This window comes from Helicoverpa armigera, chromosome 9 (assembly GCF_030705265.1).
Source record: "Helicoverpa armigera isolate CAAS_96S chromosome 9, ASM3070526v1, whole genome shotgun sequence".
Classification (NCBI taxonomy): Eukaryota; Metazoa; Arthropoda; class Insecta; order Lepidoptera; family Noctuidae; genus Helicoverpa; species Helicoverpa armigera.
The window spans coordinates 9,822,904-9,843,985 of record NC_087128.1 but is presented as its reverse complement, the minus strand read 5'-3'; the positions used below and the strand labels follow the sequence as shown (position 1 = coordinate 9,843,985).

At 38.3% G+C, this 21,082-nt stretch overlaps 4 protein-coding genes across 4 annotated transcripts; all 4 read left to right on the top strand.

Annotated features, from left to right (window-relative positions):
* The first annotated feature begins 340 nt into the window (after positions 1-340).
* Positions 341-1,069, top strand: LOC110372553 (uncharacterized). The gene has a single exon (XM_021329348.3). It carries the CDS (start codon positions 421-423, stop codon positions 961-963), a length of 543 nt encoding a protein of 180 aa, XP_021185023.3. The 5' UTR covers positions 341-420; the 3' UTR covers positions 964-1,069.
* Positions 1,070-1,984: 915 nt separating this feature from the next.
* LOC110372547 (sulfotransferase 1C4) lies at positions 1,985-6,473 on the top strand. Its single transcript, XM_064036257.1, has 7 exons — positions 1,985-2,149; positions 3,267-3,401; positions 4,248-4,347; positions 4,738-5,057; positions 5,375-5,469; positions 5,869-6,052; positions 6,291-6,473. Exons 1-7 carry the CDS (start codon positions 2,068-2,070, stop codon positions 6,404-6,406), a joined length of 1,032 nt encoding a protein of 343 aa, XP_063892327.1. The 5' UTR covers positions 1,985-2,067; the 3' UTR covers positions 6,407-6,473.
* Positions 6,474-6,782: 309 nt separating this feature from the next.
* Positions 6,783-10,599, top strand: LOC135117280 (sulfotransferase 1C4-like). Its single transcript, XM_064036104.1, has 7 exons — positions 6,783-6,938; positions 7,590-7,724; positions 8,745-8,844; positions 9,388-9,725; positions 9,809-9,903; positions 10,044-10,224; positions 10,388-10,599. The coding sequence occupies exons 1-7, from the start codon at positions 6,854-6,856 to the stop codon at positions 10,495-10,497; spliced, it is 1,044 nt and encodes a 347-aa protein (XP_063892174.1). The 5' UTR covers positions 6,783-6,853; the 3' UTR covers positions 10,498-10,599.
* A 2,367-nt stretch (positions 10,600-12,966) lies between these two features.
* LOC110372608 (luciferin sulfotransferase) lies at positions 12,967-16,713 on the top strand. The gene is made up of 7 exons (XM_064036256.1): positions 12,967-13,734; positions 14,753-14,887; positions 15,236-15,335; positions 15,409-15,755; positions 15,875-15,969; positions 16,199-16,379; positions 16,564-16,713. Exons 1-7 carry the CDS (start codon positions 13,647-13,649, stop codon positions 16,671-16,673), a joined length of 1,056 nt encoding a protein of 351 aa, XP_063892326.1. The 5' UTR covers positions 12,967-13,646; the 3' UTR covers positions 16,674-16,713.
* Positions 16,714-21,082: the final 4,369 nt, after the last annotated feature.

Genomic DNA, 21,082 nt, shown 5'->3' with positions numbered 1-21,082 from the left:
GCTAATGTAGAACGCAAAGTCTCCGAGTTTAGAGCCCTCAATTTTAAGTGTGGCTTGACCTATTTTAAACAAATTACCGATTTATAAATGCAGAATCCCTAGAATTAAAAATCTGTCGTCGCATAACAATAACAAAATAAAGGGGTACTGTAACAATGGAAACGATTCGTGAGCTGTAACGTTACTCATGCAATCAAGTTAGCAAAACATAGATCGCTTGTTGTGGTCATTACATTCTAAATTGATAATTAACTCTTAGGCATCATCCGTCGAATTAGGTCCACTCAGTATTCATGTCGTGTTAACCGTTACAGTGTGCTCGATTCGAGCGGCAGACTGGTTCGCTTGTGGCTGGTAAAAGCGGCGCGGGCGCATGCGGCGCGCAGTCAGCGCATGTGAGATCCGTCGCGCGCACGCACCATGCTTGTGGCATTCGCTTGTCTTCTGGCGGTCGCCGCCGCCACGCCTGCCTTCTACAACCAGCATCAGGATGGCGATTTCAACGTGCAAGCCGACGTCAAGAACGTGGTGGTACTCGTCGCCATCCCCAAGAAGATGCCGCTTTCAGTCTTCGATATCTTCTCGAAGAGTCACAAACCCCTTGATAAGGAGCATGAAATCCAGGAGAGATCCGATTTCCGTGTGATGGAGGCGTTCGTGGAGCCCAGCACGCCATACCGCGTCGAGATCGGCTCAGGCGACAGGTCTGCGAGCGATGGCCGCGCCGTCGAGGTGGTGATCGCTGGTCGACGCCGGCTCGAGGTCGACGCTGAAGATCAGGATGAGCTGAAGCTGTTAGGAGCAACGGAAAACTGTGGCCCTGAGCGTATTAGGGACCCTGAGACCCTTATGTGCCAGGACCGAGCGCCCGCAGAAGCCAGCGTTGCCTCCGAGCTAGATAAGAAGAAGGAGGACAAAGCAGAAGCACAACAGACGCCTGAAGTAGTTGTTATTACGTCATAGTTCCCGATCTCTGTGTTGTTGTACATGTAGTTAATTTATTTCCAAATATGTTCGCCATGTAATTTATTTATTCCTAACTTGTTAAGTAAACCTTTTATTTTTATAAGTGTTTTGTTTTGTTTGCATAGCCTGCATGCAACCCCTAAGTGAAGTCATATTTTGGAAGATCAAATACCCATCCAATTTATTTATAGAGAACAAAGAAAACTGAAATAGTCAAGTAGGCCTTTTTCAGTTTTCTACATTCTGATGTGTTGTGAGGAATTGATCATATCATCTACGGTTTCCTGTGGGGTCATCCTGGGGGACTACCCAGGTCACACAACCGAACCGAACACGAAGTAGCTGGCTTTATTCTCTAGATTAGTATAGATAACTACAAAATATATTAAATCTAACAGTTTATCAATTAAGTACACTTTCACGATGCGTTCGCAAACTGGTCTCAATTAACTTGACCGATAACAATCAACATCTCGAGTGGTTGAGAACAAATAAACATTAGATAGTTACACTAACATAAATACATTTAGATATAATTACATTAAACTAGGATAATCATCCTGGCCTGCTTCACATAGGAATAGGACTAACACTAGCCTTATCGCGATTTTTTTTGTAGATTTTCACAGGAAAGTATCCTATCTATCGCTATCTTTATTTTTGCGTGACCACCACTACGTACTTTTGCTTGCACTCTGGCCGTGAACCGTTGAACTTGAACAGACGACACGTTTTCCAATACTTAGGTGAAATCTTTGAGACAGGGGGTCGGGTTAATTAAGATAGCACAATATTAATTAAATGTTATTTAAGGGAATCTTCACTTACTATTGTCGTCGACTTTTTCTCTTTATTTTAGCTTGCTGTATATGAATTTTAGTATCGATTTCTTTCTGACAATGGAAAGCATTAGTTTTATAATAGTCAGTCAACATACAGATTGACTGAACAACTAGTTTGTAGTTACATTTATCTATCTTCTATGAATGATAACAAAGTTATCGTAGGGAGTCTTCATAAGTCTAAATAGCGAGTGTCTGATCAATTAAACTAAACATTTATTATGTCACAACCGTCTTGCACTTAGGACGACTGGTTACAATGGATGTAACAAAGGATTTTCCTTGGGAAATACGAGATGTGGAGCCAAAGTTGGCTGATGTACTCGGAAAATACTTTAAAAGTAAGTAGGTACTATATTATTTTATTTATTTTCTAGGTGTTCAATAATTAAAATTAGTCAGGGCTATAAGGGATTGATCGAAATTTTTACTTTTAAAAGAAAGGCAAATTTCTCTTTATTTTGGGATAGTACTTTAATCCTAATGATCTATTTAGTTGCCATCTCTGACAGCATCTGGTAGGTAAATCACTTTTACAAAATTAGAAACATGTAGGTAAGTAGCTGTACATCATTACGCTAATGAGTTTATTAACATAGACAAAGATAGATGGGCAGACTGCATCGACGGCACACTCTACATGACCATATGTGGCTGGCTGAGTGACATTGACACCAAATCAAATGACTCTTCAAATTAGTTGCAAGTTTCTGCAAAAAAAATCAAAACTTTTTGAGGTTTATAACGAATCATATCATTTTAATTTCATAAAATAATACGCAAGTAATTAAATGATAAATAATTAATAGAGACCTAACAACCGTTTACTTACTAACCAATATTGAAAAAGCTTATGTTGGCACTTCTGCTTATGTTGGCACTAATACTGAATTTGATTAGGTACTTTCTTTAAGTATCAACCAAAATAAGTAAAAATATGTAAGAATAAGTTTACATTCGCAGGTGAACGAACGATCAAACCACTTTTTTTTATTTGCGGTGTTCTGAAAATAGCACTGAGCAGCACCTTCGCAACCCCGTGGTGCTAAAATCACGAATTTGTATGTTTTCATTCCAAATTCATGTCATCGGTTAATATAACCTCGATTTGATCCAGTAGTAGGTAAATTTCCGTTCAAAACGAGAGGTTTATGAGAAAACCGGACATCGTTAATCTTATTAGTAGTGCTTGCTTATATCCGGCCATTTAAATAAATTGCTATTTCATTGCAAATTCCAATGTTTACTATGTTAATCTTGGACTAACCCCACCATATAAACTAACCATGAATTTATGGCAAAAGAAACCCTGAACAGTTTATGTTATTTATGTGATTTATGATAAAGTTACCAAAATACTTTCGCAGAACTAATCCATATGTGAAAAATTAAAGTCAAGTTTGCCTCCTTGACTCATTGAATATTTAGTAATTTCCCTTTCTATTTCACTCCACACAGACGAACACTCAAATTATGTCCGGGTGGGACCCAAAGGCTACTTTTTCCCTAAAACCTACATCGCTGAGGCTGCGAACATATACAACATGCCGATAAGAACCAGTGACGTCTTCGTCGCCAGCTACCCTAGATCAGGTTAGATTATTTATCAAAGTTGGAACTGTTAGATCCAGATTATTATCGTGTAAAATATATCAAAGCTTGATCCAAGGCGTGATCTATTGACAAATACCGTACCGTATAGAATATAGATAAATCTCATAAAAAACTTCAGATTTGCAACCTAAGATAGCATTTTGGAAGCTTATTAACCGGTCGATCAGATATTAATGAGCAGATTTTGAAAACACCTTTTTAAAAAGTAAGTAGGTAAATTGGAATTTAAAACAAAGCATTTTACCAAAACCTATTCAACGGAGCGTAAATAAATTAATCTGTACGCCATTCACGTTAACACTGTTATAAAACTGTGATGAGAACTTCTAAACGTGCTGCTTATTAATAAGAAACTGTAATTAGCTATTGTTACAGCAGCACAAACAGATATCGTAACAAAAAGATGGCGGTTCGATGCACTATCTTGTCCAGAATTTTCACATTTGCATTCGCTTTGTTGGAAGTTTAACCATGGTAAAAAGGCTTAGGTTTTCTACAATGTAATACCGTTTTGATACGACCTCGATTTACCTGCCTAGAGGCATTAGCATAAACTGTTTTTAGTAAATTTAAGTTAAAATAAACCGTTGGAACCGAAGAACTTTAACAGATAACCATGTTACGATTCTTACCTAGCATGGTCCGAGAGGTCTTAACATTTTATTTAAAGGACATCATTACATCAAAAGGAACAAGCTTTAAAAATTATGAACAATGATCTTTAAGCTCCGACTAAACATAATTCTGTACTAAAACTTCAGAGTTGTTTGTAATAAAGATTTAAAAGCTCCATTCATTTGTTTGTTACCTATTACATCTGTGTAGGTTCGACGTGGACTCGAGAGCTCGTTTGGATCGTGGCCAATGACTGGAACTTCGCCAAGTCGGAGACGGTCCCCCTGGTCGGAAGGTTCATGTTTCTGGAGTGAGCACATATTTGTATACAGTACAAGTACATATTTGTATTGGCTGGCGCTTTCGTTTTCTTTCATGCCAAAACAACTAAAGCAGTGACCTACAAAAGTGAAACGGTTGTCTTGGCATAGCTACCTAAATGATAATTTTTAATGCTAATTGTCTACCAAATACATTAATTTTGTAGTCTGTGCTTAAATAAGGAGTAAAAGTTGTATAAAAAATAACAAAAGACTTGAAATATTTTATGCACTTTCTGAGAAATTCAACCATTATTTTATGTACCCTTTACACACGTTCTTTGAAATCGCTATAATAAATATAAAAAAAACATCATTTAATGAATTATTTCTGAATTAACAGCCATTATTCAACCTGCACAATTGTTTTACTTTTCAAGGTTTCCCACGCTTGTTCATCCTTCGCTGCGAGACAAAATCTTAAACGATACAGACGAAACTGCGAAGAAGAAACTTCTAGAAACTATTACCTTACCGGGGACTGTCAGACTAGCTAACGCAGAGTCACCACGGTTCATATACACTCATCTTCCACTGTCGCTGCTTCCACCATCATTGCTCGACGATGCTAAAGTGGTGTATGTGGCACGGGATCCCAGGGATGTAGCCGTGTCATTCTATCACATGAACAGACTCCACAGGTTGCTTGGTTACCATGGAGACTTCAAAACTTTCTGGAACCTCTTCATCAGCAACTCTAGTAAGTTACATCTATACTAATATTATAAAGCTGAAGAGTTTGTTTATTTGTTTGAACGCGCTAATCTCAGGAACTACTGGTCCGATTTGAAAATTTCTTTCAGTGTTAGATAGCCCATTTATCGAGGAAAGCTATAGGCTACTTTTTATACCGGTACGGGAAGTAGTTCCCACGGGATGCGGGTGAAACCGCTGGCAGAAGCTAGTTCACTATAAAAGCGCTTAAAACATGTAGATAACTCTTATAGCAATCACGCAGATCGACGAAATCGCAATAAATTGTTAGGTGTTATAAGTGAAATAAAATATGTATTTCAGTTTATTGGACGCCGTACTTCGATAATGTTAAGGAAGCCTGGGCAGCAAGGCATAATTCGAACATGCTATTTCTTTTCTACGAAGATATGTCTAAGGTGGGTACCGTTATATCTTCTGAAAACGTGAACGTTTACCTAGGTAATACGATAAAGCTAGAAGCAATCCACTCAATAAATCATACAATCTAGTATCAAATAGTTTACTAATAATTAATATCAATTAATAACCAGTGTCGGTTTGTGTAAATTTATGTTTTATCTGACAGTGTGACTTTTCTTTTATTACTTGTATTTTTTTTAATTATTATTTATTTATAGATTTATTAGATGCGTAAGACCATTCTTTAAGTCGTTTTAAGTTATTTTAAATGCTGTATGTTTGTGATGTGGCAGTATTCTATAAATAAGATACTATACCCCGGTTAAATTACGTCCCGGTGCATAGGATACTCTTACAAAATCAGCTATGTTTTACATATCAACAATTGATTCCAGGACTTACCTTCAGTCATCCGTCACGTGGCTTCATTCCTCAAGAAGCCATGCTCGGAGGAGCTGGTGACACGCCTCAGTCAGCACCTGAGCATCGACAGCTTTAGAGGCAACAAGGCCGTCAACTATGATGTCATGGACGAACTCGGCTTGCTGAACCCGGGGGAACAACCCTATATTAGGAAAGGTATATCTTATAAACGAAGTCATAGATATGGTCCAAATATTGGTTCATTACAGAACATGTTAGGTTTCTGAAACTCTGCATAAAATTCTCATGGCACGAGTTGTCATACAGCGGAAAAATATACTTATTTGCGAAAATTTTGATTGTTCCGTGGTCTGGTTGATCTGATTTTCTTACAAGGTTTAATATTTAAACTATTTGTTTACATATTTCATGTGCTTATGTTTTCCATGAGCAGGCAAGGCAGGGGGCTGGCGTGACTACTTCGACGACGAGATGACGCAGCAAGCGGAGAAGTGGATAGAGGACAACCTCAGGGACACAGACCTACGCTTTCCAAGCATGAAATATTAAATCTTACATTGTTTACTTATAAGTTTAATGTACGCAAAAATTCAATAAAAGGATTACGATTTTTGGGTGTTTTTCGATTTCAATTTCCCATTTTTTTACAAGAAAAGATCATCCTGAAGATTTTATCATAAATATTAGCTCATAATATTTCATTAATGACAAGGCCCATTGTACAAAATAACGTGACTAATACACATTAATAAAATCAAAGTTACCTATTGTGCGATCTCTGAACGTTCTCTTCATGGAAATGTAGGTACGGTAAAAAAATGGAACCAACGTAGTGTGAGAATAATTTACATTTACATAGAGTAATATAAATAAAAACAGAGACGCAGTACCTATGCAGCTACAGATAAGCAGGTAATATATAATACTTGAGAGCTGGGATAACTACAGTCATCCGAGATTCCTCAGTTGTCACAGTTGTTCAGAATAAAGATAATCATGGCTGACCAGAGACTGCCTTTCCCGTACGATTTCAAAGAGATTGAAGCTGAGGAGAAAGCAGATAATAAGAGGTTGTTCAACTGTAAGTACCTAATACAATAACTATTTAATGGTTTTAAAGATTTATGGCCCATTACTTTTTTAATTGCAGGTATAAACTTTATATTCAGAAAATATGTCCAAGTTTTTTTAAAAATAATTGAGAAACCCACTGAAAACTTACAATTTCATTAATACCTAATATAAAATGTTAGGAAAAATGTGAAGCGTTAATCTATACATATAATAAAATGATAGGAAAGTCAAAACTGTACATTGAATATTTTTGTAAAAGAATACTTGGGGGGTGATCCATAATCGATTCTGAACCCAAATATGTAGTTTTTAGAATTTTTGTCTGTATGTCTGTTTATCTGTTTGTCTGTATGTTTGTCCCGGATAAACTCCAAAAGTACTGGTTGGATTTAAACACAATTTTGCATGACTATTACCTGGGAGCCGGTTCAACACATAGGCTATATATTATCACGCTATCACTTACGGGGGTTGGGCAATGAACGATTAAATAAACGAAGTTGGAAAATTCTATATTGCCCACGCAGACGAAGTCGCGGGCAACAGCTAGTTTCGAATAAAAAAAACGAAGCAAAATAAAGCGTCATACCATTCTTTACTACAAAATATGTATGTACTTATGTCTTAAATTTTACAACATTTCGATCTTCCATTTTAGACCCGAACGTCGATTTTATCCGGGTGGGTCCGAAAGGTTACGTTTTGCCGAGGCCTTACGTGGAACATGCTGAGAACATCTATAACTTGCCCATAAGACCCTCGGATGTCTTCGTGGCCAGCTATCAGAGATCAGGTACCTATCTACTCTTTGTTTTGCATGACTGACTGATTGTCGTGATTTCACCCCTACTCTTCGCACACTGATGTTCAGAGACAGATCCCTATGAATCAATTCGATAAAGAAAAATGTTAATGGGAATGTAGCAAAAAGCGCAAAACTACATACCTAGAGCCTCAAACAAAGTCAATTGAGTCAGAGGTTCCCTCGTGCATGAGCTACCTGTATGAGTTGTCCCGGTACACAAAGGGCTTCAGAAAGAACAAAGGTGGATTTTATACAGTACAACTGACATAACCTAACAAGTCCTCCCACTGCATTCACAGCGGGAGGATTTTTGTAAAGGTATTGTTGGGAAGTTTTATAATCATTTCGTATCCACAATTTAATGGTTTCGGTCCTATTAGTCCGAAACGTTGGGCATATTGAAAAAGTTATCGTACCTTTACATGTCAGTATCGTGTTTAAGTCCCGTATATTTATAAATCAATTGTATCATCATTACGTACCTACAATATAATTTGACATTGATCTTCGTTACACACTTATCTCTTACGACTATTTATTCAAGTAATGTCAATGCATTTAATGATACGACGATGATAATATTTCGTTGAGTCATATTATTGTTATACTTATGGGCTTCGGAAGAATTTGGAAACGCGTGCATGTGGAAGGAGAGCCACCGTTGGGTTTTAACCGGTGCGAGTTCGTCACGCCTCCCCCATGAGGATTTCCCCTCGAAAAAAAAAAACGTGTTAAAATGAGACCAAAAGGACTTACCGGATTGTCCTAATTCAAGGGCATTTGACCTACTGTACCTATATAAAATGACACAAATGACGATGGTGTCACCAGTGGCATGGTTGGACCACATCTGGCAGCACGGAATCGCCTTTTTCCGTCGCCCTTTCTCTTTCCATCGCTTAGAACTGCCAGCATACTGCAGCATGTGGTAGTACCTACAGGCGGAACAAATGCGATTCCGTGCTGCCAGATGTGGTCTAACTCTTACGGAATCATTATGTTCAACAGGTACAACATGGACTCAGGAACTCGTGTGGCTGTTGGCAAATGATTTTGATTTTACCACAGCGCTGTCTGTGCCAATCACGCACAGATATCCTTTTCTCGAGTAAGTTTTGTTTACATCAAATTGCATAACACAATGACGATGACTTTTACAAAAACTTCATAACTGTTTTCAATTATTTAATTGCTAATCTTATTATCAAATGCGATAAGATTATCTAATTTCGCAATAAGTAGCATGGCTAGCTAATCCATTCAGGCATTTGTATCAAAACAGTACAATACCCCACTTAAAGCTGCGTGCAGATTTTACCACTAGTTGCCAGAGCCTTGTCCGTTTTTTTTGCAGGGTGCACCACGGGCAGTTAAGATAGGCAATTGGGGCAGCTTAAAATATCTATGACTAATATGAGGCCCATGACTAGCTGAGGACGAATGACTGTCAAACATTATTGCTAATTCCATGTTTACAACAATAACCTATCACGTCAACACCTAGCTTTTTACCAATCGGCGACTTGTAATTGTCTCCCATTTTATCTTATTGTGTCACAATTATTCAATAAAATATCTAGACGTGTGACTAAATGGTTCAACCAAAGGGCTAACTTTGGCTACGACTTATTACGTACATAATAATTTACAGAATTTACATGTACTACACGGAGTGGAGTAAATATACCTTGAAGAATGCCAAAAATGTGGAAAGAATAGAAAAGAAGGAGAAACTTGTAAAGGTGATGGAAGTGATGACTCAGCCGGTAACAGAGAAGCTGGCGGCCATGCCGTCCCCTCGCTTCATCAAGACGCATCTGCCGATGAGCTTCCTCCCCCCCACTATAGTAGACACGGCCAAGATGATATACATAGCTAGAGACCCCAGGGATATCGCTGTCTCCTCGTATCACCATGCTAGACTCTTCAAAGTGTTAGACTTTGCTGGTGAATTTAGAGATTTCTGGAATTTATTCGTAACTGATCGCTGTAAGTCTAATTAATTTTGACAAATGCATTTTTCGCTATAGGTCATCATTTGGTAATACGCAGAGTATGATTTATTATTTTAGATGTATTGACACCGTATTTCGAGCACGTGAAGGAAGCATGGAATATGAGACATCATCCGAACATGCTGTTCTTGTTTTATGAAGAAATGAAGAAGGTAGGGCTCGCATAACATAAGTACGTGCCAGGGTCGATTCATTTTGATTTGAAGGTATAATATATTTGTGTTCTGTATTACAGGACCACGACAGGGTTCAGCAGTGGATGGCAATTGTATGAATATGATGATGATTTCAGGACTTGCCGGCAGTCATACGGCGTGTAGCGGCCTTTCTAAACAAACAAGTGACGGATAAGCAGATGACCATGCTGTGCGAACATCTCAGCTTCGACAACTGCAAGAAGAACAAGGCTGTCAACTATGAGCACCTTCGGGAGTTTGATATGTTTTCGCCTAATGAAACCTTCATAAGAAAAGGTAATTTACAGATAATAAATTCACTTATAGTACATTTTCTAAACTAGGCTGTCTTTTAATACTTAAAGAGCACTTTTTTTTTGTCCAGACAACCTTACATTCTAAAGTAATCTTAGAGTACCGTCCTTAGAGTACCTATATCCAAAGTGTTTGATTGATGCAGGAAAAAGCAACGGTTGGCGTGACTACTTCGACGACCAGATGACGCAACAAGCTGAGAAGTGGATCCAGCACAACCTCAGGGATACAGACCTACGCTTCCCGAGTTTATGAAATAATAATATTTACCTGTAATATAACAGATGTAAATAAAGGGCTCATTCTGTAGGGGAACAAAGGAGAAATAAAGGGGCCTTTTATGTCTATGTGTAACAATCGATCTTCATACTCTGAATGAAGTTAGGAAATACATACACTATGATTGCCTTTGAAACATAGGAAATGTTCTTTATTTAATGAAAATCGTTGAAACCAGGAATTTCCAGCCAGCTTTTAACATGTAAAATGATCAATTGTTATAAGTAACCCGTCATTTTCCCGCAGTTTCCTCTACCTACTGCCCGTACCGGAATAAAATATAGTATGTTACTTGGAAAGAGTCGGTAGTTTTCCAATAGTGAAAAATAATTCAAATCACTTCAGTTGTTTCGAAGCCTTTAGGGCAGTGGTTCTTAACCGGTGGTCCGCGGACCACCGGTGGTCCCTGGAGGTACTCCAAGTGGTCCGCGAAGCTTAGCTTCGCGACGTTGCTATACCTTATCTAACTTATATTTTTTATCGACTTATAATTGCGAGCGGGGGTTTTCACATGGTATATCGGGTGTGTCGTACCTAGTTACCCCATTCATGAAAATGTATGTTTGGGCTACATTTCACGTAATATTTGGTTGAAGTCCGATAAAAATTTCGCGCTCGCTTCGCTCGCGTATTCAGAAACTATATTTCCTTGTTTTGGCATTTGTCAACAAACAAAAAGTTAAGTACGTTTGGGCTACATTTTACGTAATATTTGGTTGAAGTCCGATAAAAATTTCGCGCTCGCTTCGCTCGCGTATTCAGAAACTATATTTTCTTGTATTGGCATTTGTCAACAAACAAAACGTTAAGTACGTTTGGGCAAAATTTTACGTAATTTTTGTTTTAAGTCCGATAAAAATTTCGCGCTCGCTTCGCTCGCGCATTTTGAAACAACATACATAGGCAAGTTTTTCTTTATTAGCATTTGCTTACCTACATAACTGCCGACATGCGTTTAGCTTTCAGTAGAACTGAACCAAAAATTCAGTTTTTTTTTTGGATAAATAATAAAAAAATGAGTGCTAATTTAGGTAAACTGATGAGGTGGTCCCCGGCAAGACAAACTTTGTTAAAGTGGTCCCTCATGTCAAAAAGGTTAAGAACCACTGCTTTAGGGTATGAACAAAGACAAAAAAGTCCTCTTTATTTTACTAGTGTAGATAGATAAATGTTCGCAATTGAAAAAGTTCCAAAACAACCGGGTCGTGCATAAGTGCATCGGGTATCGAGTGTTATTATCAGAAGTCCTTGTCTGACCCAGAGCGACCCGCGAATAATAGCTGTTATTTAAGTTTAATTAACATGATAATGACACAATCATGTACCTAAAACACTGTACCTAAGTACTTATTCTGTATTCAAAAGAAATGGTTCCTCTTTCTTATAAAGTCACACTCATTTCCATTTCACCATATTAAAGGTGTGCAAGATTATTTTTTCCCCTATGATGAAACGCTGCAGGACCTACAACAGATGCTGAACGACCTGGCTGAATCTTCTCTACGCATCGGCCTACGGATGAACTTGGACAAAACCAAGGTCATGTTCAATGAACATGTTCTACCGGAACCGATAGCGATACACGGCGCCGTTCTCGAAGTTGTTCGGAAATATGTTTACCTCGGGCAGACATTGCAGTTAGGTAGAAACAACTTTGAGGACGAGGTGAATAGGAGAATTCAGTTGGGTTGGGCTGCATTTGGGAAGCTACGTCGAGTCCTAACATCGTCGATCCCACAGTGCCTAAAGACAAAAGTCTTCAATCAGTGCGTCCTACCTGTCATGACTTACGGAGCCGAAACGTGGACACTGTCGGTGCGGCTGGTTCACAAGTTTAAAGTCGCTCAGCGGGCTATGGAAAGGGCTATGCTCGGCATTTCTCTGAGGGATCGCATCAGAAATGAGGTAATCCGTCAGAGAACCAAGGTCATCGACATAGCCCACCGAATCAGCAAGCTGAAGTGGCAGTGGGCTGGCCATATTAGCCGAAGAACCGATAACCGTTGGGGTAAACGAGTTCTGGAGTGGAGACCACGCCTCGGCAAACGTAGTGTAGGACGTCCTCAGGCACGGTGGAGTGATGACTTGCGCAAGGCGGCTGGCAGGAGCTGGATGCGAGAAGCCGAAAATCGATCTCAGTGGCGTGCACTTGGAGAGGCCTATGTCCAGCAGTGGACTGCGATAGGCTGATGATGTATGATGATAAAGGATGCGTAGGTACAAATATAAATATCTTCGTATATTAAGCCGCTTAATACATCGGATGTTCGCTTAATTTAAGAGAACATCGCAGCATATTATGCACAACGTGTCAGCAGTTTCTCCGATATCTTTCCACCTATTGTATGCATTTACAGTATCCATTATTGCGCATTAAACAAATATACATATTGATTATTGTTTTATAATACTTCATAAACACGGATAGGCAAATGTTACCTATTTCTATTGTTACTAGCCCAAAACAAATATCACTTATCAAGTCTTATCAATAATTCAATGACTTAGTTTCTAACAGTATCTAATAGTCGATTAAAAATAGAGTTAAAATGAATTATTTAAAACAAGTGATCAACAAACGGTCTGCGTTTAATCAAAGACCCTATAAACAATACTAGTGTATGAAAATGGACGGAGAAAAAGTTTTTCGTCTAGGTTTCCTTATGAATTTATTTAATTTAATCCGGAGGAGAAAGCATTATTTATAACCTGTACTTTTGGCTAATTTAGGCTGTTTAGATTTATTCTGAATAGCTGGGGTCGGGATAGTTATTTATTAGCTATAATCTGGAAACTGCGGAACCCTACACTGAGCGTGGCCGAGACGCTTAGTTTCGGCCGGCTTTAGGCTACGTTCAGATGACACGCGTTTTGATAACGCGCGTTTACAACTACATACATTTTGTAACGCCTTAAACGCGTTAGCATGTGTACAGCCTGAATAAAATGTAAGTTGTAAACGCGCGTTGTGCGCTTGTCATCTGAACATAGCCTTAGTATTATCCGATAGATACAGGTAGATTTATAGATAAGTTATAGATAAGTTAATAAAAATATAATATATCTACTTTGACCTACCGCAGTCTTTACTTTTATTTGATAATTGATAGTTGTGTTTAATTACGATGGCGGAAAACAATGTTTTGCCTTTCCCTTACGAGTTTAAAGAACTTGATCCTGAAGAACAAGAGCTGGTAGAAAAGAATTTTCCGTGTAAGTCACTGACTAAAAAGATTTGTTGTTTACTTATTCCTCAAATCATTCAACCACCAACAGGCATACCCACTTCTATTTTTTTGCTCAGAAAAAGAAGGGGCGCAACATACTCACCAGCAACATATGTCTGTCTATGGGTTAAAAAAACCTTTCAACGAGGTTTTCTATATATTCATTGGCAGATATAATAGCTAAAAAGACTAATCGAGCAGTGTCGACTGTTTTTACCTTCGTAGGTTGAAGAACTAATCCTCCCCGCGAGGTAAGAACCCCATATGTGAACCCCATTGAAGTTTGGCATCCACTGTTATACCAGAATCATGGTAGATTCAACGGTTTGAAGAACCTTGTTGTTTAGGACAACGTTCTTTTTAGTTTTGAGAGTGCACTGTTTACATCTTTATATTACCTACTCTCTGTTTCTGTTAACTTTAAACATTAGTGACGTATCATCTGCAAATAATATGATATTCTGGATGGGCCTTAGACGCCTGACTTAAATAAATAAATAAAAATACAACATAACAGATATATTTGAAGTGGTAAGGTAAACCATTAATACTAAGAATGTGAATGGACCTAGTATAGAGCCCTGTGGCACGCCTGGCTAAACTGAAAGGCAAAATGATTAAGCACCATTTACATTTACACATTTATAATCTGTGCTGCAAATACGAGTCTGTTATGTTTAGAGCTCTATTTTGAACTCCGTAACAGCGCAATTTGTATAAAAGTGAATCATGATGGATGCAATCAAAAGCTTTGGAGATGTCACAAAAGACTCCAATAACATTTTGATTATTTTTCCATGTATTATAAACGTATTTCAAAAGTGCAATACCTACCTTAAAGTTCACCTTCACCTTCAATCAGTCAATTTGCTATAAGACTGGAATCGAAAACCGTGCACTCGTATTTGAGAGGAAGGTCATTTAAACACCAAGCCACCACGACTACACCTCATTGTACCTACAAAATCATTTCGGTAATTAATATTTCGGCTATTGCTCCTCAGATTTGCCATCCTCATACGTGCGAGTGGGTCCCAAAGGCTACATCTTGACTAAACCTTATATCAACGAAGCAGCAAACATCTATAACATGCCTCTTAGACCTACTGATGTCTTCGTGGCTACTTATCAACGATCGGGTAATTCAATCAATAGGTGGACATCTGCAGACATGATAGACGAGTCGCTTTCCAACAGTTTCAGCAGCTTCCGCAGTTTCAGCAGCGGGAAACACTGCCCTTACCGGGATAATATATAGCAATATGTCGTAAATTATCACAAGAGATTAATTGGATTATTAGAAATATTAGTCTGGGGACACATTGTACGTGAGTCCGACCTGCATTTTTTCCTTCATCAGAATTGTGAAATATAATGACATGGTTACATATGCCACGAGACGTGCGTGGGATAAGAGAAAGTTCTATATAGATATTTATAGATAACAAATTAATACATATATAAATAAGTACCTGTACTGTTTTCAGGAACCACATGGACCCAGGAACTAGTATGGCTTATAGCCAATGATTTAAATTACGAAAAAGCTGCGGAAATACCATTACCTCAACGATACCCATTTTTAGAGTGAGTCCTATTCAGAACCCGCATGTTTTACTGGAAGCTTGCAAAGTTACTAAGTAATTAACATTTATTGCAGTCTCTTCATGTTCTATGTACAAGATGAAAATGAAAAATATTTTAAAAATGTAGAAGCCACAGAGCCAAATTTTGACAAAGAGAAGTTTTCGCAGCTGTTTGATGTGTTGAAAACGCCAGTAACTCCGCAGCTAGCCGCAGTTCCCCTGACAGAGACTCGCTTCATCAAGACACACCTGCCGATGTCACTGCTGCCTCCCAGCATCCTGGACACGGCGAAGGTGGTGTACGTAGCTCGGGACCCCAGAGACGTGGCCGTCTCCTGCTATCACCACTCTAGACTGTTCAGGATATTAGGCAGTCTGGTATCTTTCAAAGACTTCTGGAATATATTCCTTAAGGACTTATGTAAGTGAACAGTGGAGCAATATAAATTCATATTTATTTTTTACTCTTCGACATCATTGCAACAGTAATTGCATTGATTGATAGATAACTACAAATAATGATTTTACATATAATTTCAGACACATTGACTCCATTTTTCGAACACGTTAAAGAAGCATGGCAGAAGCGACATAATCCGAACATGCTATTTTTATTCTATGAAGAACTATCACAGGTCAGTATGTATTACAATGATAATTTTTACGCTCAAAGAATTGTCCCGGCTCTAGACCAAAAATTTGCTTTAACTCAAGCGGCTTGCTGCTGATTGCACGAAACGACATGGGTTTTAATTTATTTCTATACAGCTATAACGAAACTGGTCATTTCGTTATTTTTACAAAAACAAACCAAAATTACTTTTCTTTAACAGTGAATTTAACAGTGATATGTTTTTTTTTCAGGACTTGCCATCAGTCATTCGCCGTGTTGCAGATTTTTTAGGCAAGCAGATAAATGAGGAACAAATCTCCCACCTTTGTGAACACTTGAACTTTAAGAACTTCAAAAATAATAAGTCTGTAAACTATGAGGACAGGAGAGATGTGGGACTTTTAGCTTCTGATGAAACCTTTATGAGGAAAGGTAAAGTCAATTTGCTAAAGTATACCGATCAAAAATACACAATACTGGCTTATCTTAAAAAAGCGAAAGTTTCAATGGAACTTCTATGGATAGTTTGTCATAACAACCAATTTAATCTTAATGGTACATATTTCCTTGATACATTATATCCTATTTATCGAATTATGTACTTTTGTTTGTTCAGGCAAAGCAGGAGGTTGGCGCGATCACTTCGACGAAGAGATGACACAACAAGCTGAGAGATGGATGGAACAGAATCTGCGTGATACTGACCTGCGCTTCCCGCAACTATAACTATAGTTATTGTTTTAATAAAATCTATGAGGAATTGTGATTTACCTTATGTACTAAACCCTAAGCAATATGTTCCTCCTTGTATACTTCCTTATAAGCAAGTTAAGGCAAGAGGTTGGCGTAACTACTTCGACGACGAGATGACGTAGCAAGCGGAAAGCTGGACAGAGGACAACCTCAGAAATACAGACCTATGCTTTCCAAGCATGTAATAACTAAACTAACTTTTTTCTAAGTCTTTTATACCCTTCCAAAACAAAAGAAGAAGCTTATTATAAATATATGTTCCTGACAGACATTTTCGTCGTTTTCTTACTTATATTATCTTGAATCTACCAGCAATGATAAGCTAAAATGCACTTTGCAACTAGTTTTTTTCAAATCAAAGTACCTTTATTTTTTATAGCAGTACAATCTGTTTTGCTGTGTAATTATACTGTAAGCTAGATTATCTTGGAAATATTACAAAACATGGTCATAAAAAGATAATCATATCTTCAGAAAGTACTAAGCTTTTCATTGAAAACTTGAACAGAGTCTTATCGTAATTGGACATGAGGTGAAAATGATTGAAGGGATTGACTAATTCAGCCTAGCCTAAGAAACAACATCCTTTAATATTTCCATAAATGCATCCAATTTACGTCATGACTAACCAGATATTCCTTGCCACGATTTGATTCATTTCAGTTCGATTTTCGACAGCTTCGATTTTCATAAAGCACTTACCTTTTATATCTATACATATAATAAATCTGTAAAAAAAACTGTGTCTGTACATTGAATATATTTAAAAAATAATAATTGGGTGGGGTTTAGAAACAGTAATGGAGCACAAATCCAAAAAAAAAATTCTGTCTGTATGTTTGTTTGTACACGCTAATCTTCGGAACTACTGAACGGATTTCAATGATTTTTTCTTTGTTGTATCAGTATTAAGCCTGGTCAACATATAGGCTATAATTTATCTTCGAAACTTGAGGACCTGATGCAGAACACCAACAGACCAATAAAACTATAAGAGATACAAAAATGGTGCCATGGCAAAAATTGTTTCATATGATGAGCATTTTCAGCTGAGATAATAAATTTGAAGATCTGGAACACCTGATGTGGAACCCCAAGAGCCCAGCCAGCTTCTCTGTACCATATACAGGTATGACGTTTTAGCAAAAGTTGTTCAATTTGATAAGCACTTTCTATTGACTTATACAAATTGAAGATCTAAAACACCTGATGTGGAACTCCAGGGGCCCAGCTAGACTATAGCATATAGAGGTGTGACGTTTCAGCAAAAGTTGTTCAATCTGATAAGCACTCTCTGTTGACTTATAAAAATTGAAGATGTAAAACACCTGATATGGAACGCCAGGAGCCCAGCTAGACTATAGCATATAAAGATATGACGTTTTAGCAAAAGTGGTTCAACCTGATAGGCACTCTCTATTGACGTATATACATCGAAGATCTGGAACACCTGATGTGGAACTTCAGGAGCACATGAAATGTATAGAAATGAATGTTATGAAATAGGTGGTATGGTGAATCAAAAAAAGTAATTAGTCCGTCTTTTAGATAATCCTAAAATAATGGACACGTATTTTTTCTTTTCTCCTTCTCACAAACAAATAATAACGAAGATATAACACGCTTGAATTTTGTGTTAAGTCACTGCTTAGTACAAATTTTACATACCTAGACGTGGCGTCACGAGCCCCCACTCTCCGAATTTGTTGCGTTATATATCTCATTATTATTTTGTATGTCTCTTCCAGACCTCGGGACTACAGAGTTCCGAATATTTGGGAGGCAAACGTGGGGCCGAAGCCAACACTCTGAAGCCCTTTTGAGACAACTTTAATGAAATGGTGAAATAAAACCGACGATTATTCCTTTATACACTATAGAAATTAACCCAAGGACAATCCCCAGTATCGTCGTTAAAAAAAAGACAATCCCCGGTTCTGTGCTATACCATTGCTAACTGTTGATGAAAACTACTTGGGCTATTGTGATGGGATGCTAATGGACTAGGAACGGGGAAACTACGGGAACTATGGCACCTGCCGATGACAATGTATTATATAGATACATGTAAAAATGGTGAAATGGTAAAAATGGCAGGTGGAGACTCGCCAGCTCACTTACTGGGAGGCACCTAACCTCCGAGCAGGGCTACTAACCCTGCTCTAGCGACTCCACTCTGGACGGCCAAGCCAAGCCAGAGGCGTGAGACCTACCCCCGTCATGGTTCACTCCGACCGGCAGGAAATGGGGGACAGTATACTCTCCCTGGAGAACTCAGTATATATTGCCCACCGGGGTCGCTACTCCCCGTTATCAGCCTCAGATGTCCTGCGGTGCTTTTATCTCATTATTATTGTCGTTATTATCTCAAGAGCCTTTGTCCCAATTATGTTAGAGTCGACTTCCAGTCACGATGCAACTGAGTACCAGTGTTTTACAAGGAGCGACTGCCTATCTGAGCTCCACAACCCAGTTACCCGCTCAACCCAATACCCCTTGGTAAAACTGGTCAGACTTACTGGCATCTGACTACCCATAACGACTGCCAAGAATGTTCAATGACAGCCGGAACCTACAGTTTAACATCCCCTCCAAATAACGGTCATTGGTATCCAAAATATACGTAGAAAGCACATACGAACTTAGTTAAAAGTTGCATTGGCAGGTACTTGCAAGACCTGGAATCAAAGTACGCTCATACTTGAGAGATTGGTTCTCTACCCACTAAACCACCACGACTTCCACTAAGTCATCACGACTTTGTCTTCTCAGCAACATTTAATGTTTTTTAACGTATTAATACGTGTAACATTTTATGTTTCTAATGGCTATGCGTATTCCGTTGTTTTCAAGTCAACGGGCCCTTAAAATTCAATATCACACTGTTCAGATCTTTGATTTTGCTGACCCCGTAGTCGCTGGCATAAGGGACTTTATCCGCGTACGAAGTCGCGGGCAGAAGCTAGTCAGGAAATAAAAATAATATTGTATGATTGCTATTCATTTTATTGGTTTATTGTCATGCAGTATGAGCGCCACGTAATAAAGAATCACGGAGGCATCGCAAAAATCCTTTGCAGATTTCCATCGGTTAGTACGTGAGCACTTTCTCGAAGCCTACTCGCTCAATGCGATGAGATAATAAGCCTAGGCAAGCAAGTATTCTTATCATTTTATCCGGTAGATAACTCATTATTTATTTTCCTTATTTTGAGCGTTTTTTTGTATCATCCGGTAATTATTTATTTTCCTTGTTTTTAGTATCATCCGGTACTTGCTGGTAGATATACTATAGATAAGTGATTCATTTTGTAATCAATTTAAGCAGAGATATTTACATATTGACAACAAATATAAAAAACTATCCTAGTAAAAAAAATTAAAGGATTAAAAAAATCGTCCCCATCGCTGTTGACTTGTACCCATGAGGCTGATTACAATGAGATTGTAGTTCATATAACAAACAAAAACTGAAGATTCCTCTCTCTACTAATTGCCGTTACCTCTTAACTTACTCCTGTCCAGACCTGCTCCAGGCGCTATTGATGTCCATCCATCGAAATAATATTAAATTATCAACTCTGGCCTATTTACCTATTTAGACCACTGTTTGTATAGATGTGGTATATGTTACTTGTTTTATGTTACTAACATTTTGTTATTAGGTATTTCAGTGCCGTCCTATTAATACGTTAAGTTACACAAGTTTGACTACAACATCAACTTAATTTTACCTTTTTGTCAATCACAAGCACTACTTGCTTCTCATCCCACTTGTCATTGGCAGAATCGTCGACGTTTGCATCGACATGGATTGCCATAAATAAAAATAGAATATAATAGGCAATGTTTGACGACGGTAGAGCCTGACGCCAAAGCCTGGAGTCCCATCTACCCACAGCCAGCAGACGAGCTCGCTCCGCAGCAGTAGTTGCAGTTTCAATTAAGTTATATTCATTATTCCGCTTTAGGCTGCTGAGTGGTTCATCCCGCTGTCTCTGGAAAGACGGATTGGCGGGTAAATATTAAATCGGGCAAGCCAAGCATGTATAGCCTTTAGCGGTAGGGACCTCAAAATCAGCCAGTGTTGGAGCAAGAAAAAACCTGGATAATTTCTCAGACCGTGAACCGAGGATATGAAAATTGTTACTCGTAATTTTGAGACCTATCCAGATGGGCAATCTGGCTTGCCGCCAGGCACGGTTGTCCAGGGCCACATTGAGAATGGAATTGAGGGTATGGCGGATAATTTTATCAATTGAGTCTAAAAGGTAGCTATGTTTAAAGATATGGGAAGAACGGAGAAAATATGTAATTTTTGCACCAGAACAGCAGCATCCAATAATTGTGATGGCCGAATGCATAATAATTTTGTGTAAGCG